General features: G+C 33.0%; 1 protein-coding gene across 1 annotated transcript; it reads right to left on the bottom strand.

Moving 5' to 3' along the window:
- Positions 1 to 845: 845 nt before the first annotated feature.
- Positions 846 to 2,309, bottom strand: LOC128885902 (uncharacterized). The gene is made up of 3 exons (XM_054140261.1): positions 2,068 to 2,309; positions 1,306 to 1,887; positions 846 to 1,221 (listed from the first exon to the last, which is right to left on the bottom strand). Exons 1-3 carry the CDS (start codon positions 2,133 to 2,135, stop codon positions 942 to 944), a joined length of 930 nt encoding a protein of 309 aa, XP_053996236.1. The 5' UTR covers positions 2,136 to 2,309; the 3' UTR covers positions 846 to 941.
- Positions 2,310 to 4,967: the final 2,658 nt, after the last annotated feature.

Here is a 4,967-nt window from a genome sequence, read left to right as displayed (position 1 = left end):
CCTACAAAAATAATCAGACTCACGTAGATAGATCTTTTTCGAATTTATTTAAAACTGAGAATCGTTTATCGAACACTAGAGCAACCAGAAATTATCAAGGAATCATCGAATCGTTTACACGTGCAAAATAATAAAACATTACTTTATTTGGATTATTTTAAACTTGCTACAACTCATTATTTGTGTATAGGACATAGGATTGTTATCGAAAAAGTAAGATATTTTTCATTTCAAAACTAAACGTTTGAACATTTTATTTTTCATGCTTTATTGTGTTTGCTATGTAACGTAAGTACACAATGCTTCGCAACGTAATTTAAGGTATGTAATAAGTTCAAACAGGAGAGGAATATATTCATCAATGAAGCACAAATGTTGAATTTACAGAAAAAATAATAAATTGAAAACGATTAATTGATTTATATGTTCCTAATATAAAATTCACTGTCGGATATACAGTCGTCTCCGAAGGTAAGTTCATGCTATCTCTAAACAGTTTAAAAAGTAAACAGATGAATCATTTTAGCAGCGTCATTAACGAAATATTTTATACTTTTAATGTATCAGTGTATCTTTCAAGAACGGAAAGTAAGTTAATTATAAAAGATAAATTTATGTTCGCGAGCAGAAGGGAAAAAATCATAAGCATGGGGTATCCAGAGATATGTAAATATCATCTGTGTGTACGTTCGTTAACTAAACCTAATTTATTATAAAAGTTTTTATAATAAAAACTTAACTAATCTAGGGCATTCACATTTTACACACTTGTGCATTAAAATTAAAATTAAATTATACAATAAATTGTATATCTATAGAAATCTTATTTTACAAATATCACAATTACTATAAAAATTTCTGATCGTGGATCACTGTATAAATACAAAATTGATAACCAATAATGTCTACACTAAAATGGTCGTTTAAAAAATATGAAAATATTATAAAACGACCTCTAAAAACTCAGAGCCACAGAAAGCATTTTTATCTTGTAAACTCTTGATAAGTTCTTTAAAAGTACCAATTTGTTTCTTCCTTCTCCAACTTTTTTTCCTAGCACCTGCTATTTGTCTATTTTTATAAAGCATCAATTTAACAAAACGTCTCCATGCTTCATCTGAAACAAAGTCTTGTTTTGAGACATGAGAAGGTTGAACTCCATCCATAAAACAAAATTTTTTATTTGGTATATCACTTTCAGCTTCATTTATTGTTCGTTTTCTGAAAATATTTTTAAATATACAATTCTGAGTATAAAATAATTAATGCTAATATTAATAATTCAAAATATTAAGAAATATTTACCTTTTCGAACTCGTACTGTTCTTGTCATTTGAAGTCTTTTCAATATGTTCCAGTTGTGAAGTTGAGTCATTAAAAGAACTTTCTATTACAGGTTTTATATCACAATCTTCCAATGAATCACTTTCATTTACACTACTGTAAGTATTATCTTGAATACTTGAATCAGTAACAATATTATTTATATTTCTTGATGACTCTAATGAATTATTAAAGGAAAGATCATCCACCTCTTCCTTGTAAATCTTATTGCAAATCTCTCCTACTGTAGTCGTATTATTTGTATTTGTTGACAACTCCAATGAATTATTGAACGAAAATTCATCCACCTCTTCCTTACAAATCTTATCACAAGTCTCTTCTACTACAGATGGTATCACAATATTATTAGTAATATTTTTTATACAACATTTATTGAGAATAGGTACTGCAGTTGATAACAGCCTTTTGGTGACTGTATATCCATCAGTTTGATGATATGCATCATCTTCAAAGTGATCGCTACAAACAGTTGAGATTTTCTTAATATCCGTTACTCCAATAGCTTGCATCCACTTCTGTTTCAGTTCATTGTTTGCAGGAAATCTACAATTTATAAAAATATTGCAATTAATAAAGAATCTAAGGAATATATCAGTTATTTAAATAGTCATAATTAAAAATAAAGATTGGCAAAACTACCATAACCTAACATTATTATTTACATGATGCAACATAATATATAAATATTTAATTATTGTAATACATTGTACATATAATTCTTACTTGTGAAAACTACGAGTGTGATCACCAGGAATAGGTTGTTTTTTGCAAACTATACAAGTTTTCGTCATTTTATATTATTCGCATTTAGGTACATTTAGTTTACATTATCATAATCACTAAACTATCAAAACAAACCATCATGTTCTCTTTTGTTCACACAATCACAACATAATACACATGGTTGGTTGGTTTATTTTCTTTTATTTTGTTTGTTTTTTTATTCAACAGTGCATGTTGCAAGGATGCCCTGCTCTTTCTGTATGATTGATTTTGGGTATTGGCTCCAAGAACGACAAGGCAGTTCCCTATGAAAGTCACCAACGCGCTCTTGTCAGTGGTTATCTACCGTTACAAATAGGAAAGTTATCCGATGGCTGAAATACTCTTCAGATAAAACAGGTATCTTTATTCGTAAAATAAAATTTGTTCGAATAAATGTTATTCTCCGTTATACTTCTTGATTTTCTCATCTTATTTCCCATTATAAATAAATTTATGGTAATATCATGTCTTAAATAATATACAGTGGTTTCAGAATTCATTATTAGAAGGATAAACTATTTGAATTCTATTCATATAAATACAATTTAAAAATAATTTGTAATTTGAAATGTTAGTAAATAGTAATTTATAAGTGATATGTGATAAATTATCACTGATAATAATTTAAATTGATCTTTATTATTTTTACTAACTCAAAACTGCTATTCACTTAACTTTCTGGAGATAGAATTTTGCCTTTTCATACATTTTTAATATAATTATAGATTAAAAATATTGTAAGGAGGATAATTTATCAAGGTAATAAATTGATTACTTTTATGCTTGAACGATACGTTATCGACCGAGAGGTTGAGTTATACATAGAGTTGGGAGGACTGCCACCGATGACGCCACTACATTCAACTATAAAGCTATTACCTATTTTGAATTCATTGCCGGATTCCCGTAGAAGTTAAATAAATAAATTAAAATAAATCCATTAAGGGGAGGATAAATGTTTTCGGTGTTCAACCCCAGAGAATCATTCGATTTCTTTAAAATATTTAACCCTCCTCCCTTACGGTGGGTCGGATTCGACCTTGCCACAAAAAACGCATTTATCACGTACAAGTAGGTGTATTACTCACTAAAAAAGCTTCTTTTTTAAAACCAAATTAATTTTTATTTATAACCTTCGGGTGATTTCAGTCTTGCCGTGTTATCACCCTTAAAGTTTCTTACAAAATTAAGCAATTCAGCTCACAATTGCCACGTTTCTCTACTATCACCCCAAACTATAACAGTCTCTGTAGTAGGGACTTATCAAAACTACATATCAACAACGTAGAGTTTTGTCACATCTTCTCAAAGCATGATCAAACAAGAACAGATCCTCAATAGAACACACCTACTCCGATCAGAAGACTTTTTCTTTTCTCTCTCTCTCGGTACGCTAAATCGCCGGATTTACGCGTCTTGGCCCCCTCCCATTCCCCCGTCCTGCTCTTGGTGGCGTAAACTACATTATACGATATTCGAGAAAATCGAGAGCACATCCTGTCGAAGGAACGCGCCGGTCTGAGCCCTAGGGCCAACAATGGGGGCCAGATTTTGCGCCATTCTGTCGCTGGGGGATAGCATTACCGGCCGATACGATCACGCGCTTTCAGCAGCTTTCAGATCCTATCTTCGGATATCTTTTTCCCTCTCGGTGAGCGCGGAACCCAGCCCGGAACTACCGAATTTCGCAACGGGCCTCGGAATCGAGAGTAATTACAAGGATTTACCCTCCTGGTGTTTCGTTTTCTCTTCTTTATTTGAGCCCCCATTCAAAATTTCTTCCAACGCGAGTGTCCGTACTTCTTTCTGTGTTTGTTTCCCTCGAGAACGGATGGTAATTGCAGCGTGTACGTTTAGGGGGTTGCGAATTATGAAAACTGAAAAGGGTTCGGCGTGTAGCTCGGAGTTTAAAGGGGTATTGTAGTCTAGAACTTTGAAAATATCGAGTCTCTTTTTCATAGCACTTTTACAAAGTGTAGATCTTTGAAAATGTTAGGGTTTATAGCGGTGTAAGGTTTAATTTCTTGAGATAGTCAAATACTCAGGTTGTAGTTTTCATATAACGGGTATTCAAAAAGGTTCGTGGCGTTTTGTCGCTAGATGGATTTAACGTAGCATATATTTTTGTTTACACGTAACCTATTGGAACATACTAGATGCCATTTATAAGGTTACAGTTTATATTATGGATAGAAAAAAACAGGTATCAAATTTGTTTATTGGCTTAACAGTAATAACGTCTTGAACGTGGAGATAAGTAATACGAAAATTCGCTACATTTTACAATATCACTTCGATCAAGGCGAGAATGCTACGCAGGCTTGTGAACAAATTTGTGGTGTTTACGGACAAAATGCTCTATCAAAATGTTGATATCAAAGATGCATCACGCTTTCGTCGACCAATCACAGAACGATGCGATGAAATCATGCAAATGGTTGAGAAACGCCACGAACTTTTTCGAATACCCAATATATGTTTAAACTCTGCTTCCCAGTAAACAAGTTGTTATACGAAAGAACACTGGTGGCCATGATATCTGTTAAAAACACGTGACAGTTATTAGCGTGGAAGATCAGTGGCACAAAGAACCCATAGGATGCGAATCAACATAAAGAAGGCAGCACTAAACGAAGGGAGATCATGGATCGATGAGCCAGACGTATAAATCCTTGGTCGTACTATGGCTATGTTATTCACTGTGGTCTATTGTGTGCTAGGATTGTTAAATTTCGGCAGGAAGCTGGTTTAAATACGGCTCTGCTTCTGTATTTACCGCCGCGGAAACGACATTATTGGCGATACGATCGCGTGTGCTTTTAGCAGCTTTCAGATTTTATCGACGTTGCGCATGAATA

This window comes from Hylaeus anthracinus, unplaced genomic scaffold (assembly GCF_026225885.1).
Source record: "Hylaeus anthracinus isolate JK02 unplaced genomic scaffold, UHH_iyHylAnth1.0_haploid 11982, whole genome shotgun sequence".
Taxonomy (NCBI): domain Eukaryota; kingdom Metazoa; phylum Arthropoda; class Insecta; order Hymenoptera; family Colletidae; genus Hylaeus; species Hylaeus anthracinus.
The sequence above is the reverse complement of the archived record's forward strand: the minus strand, read 5'-3'. Positions and strand labels throughout refer to the sequence as shown.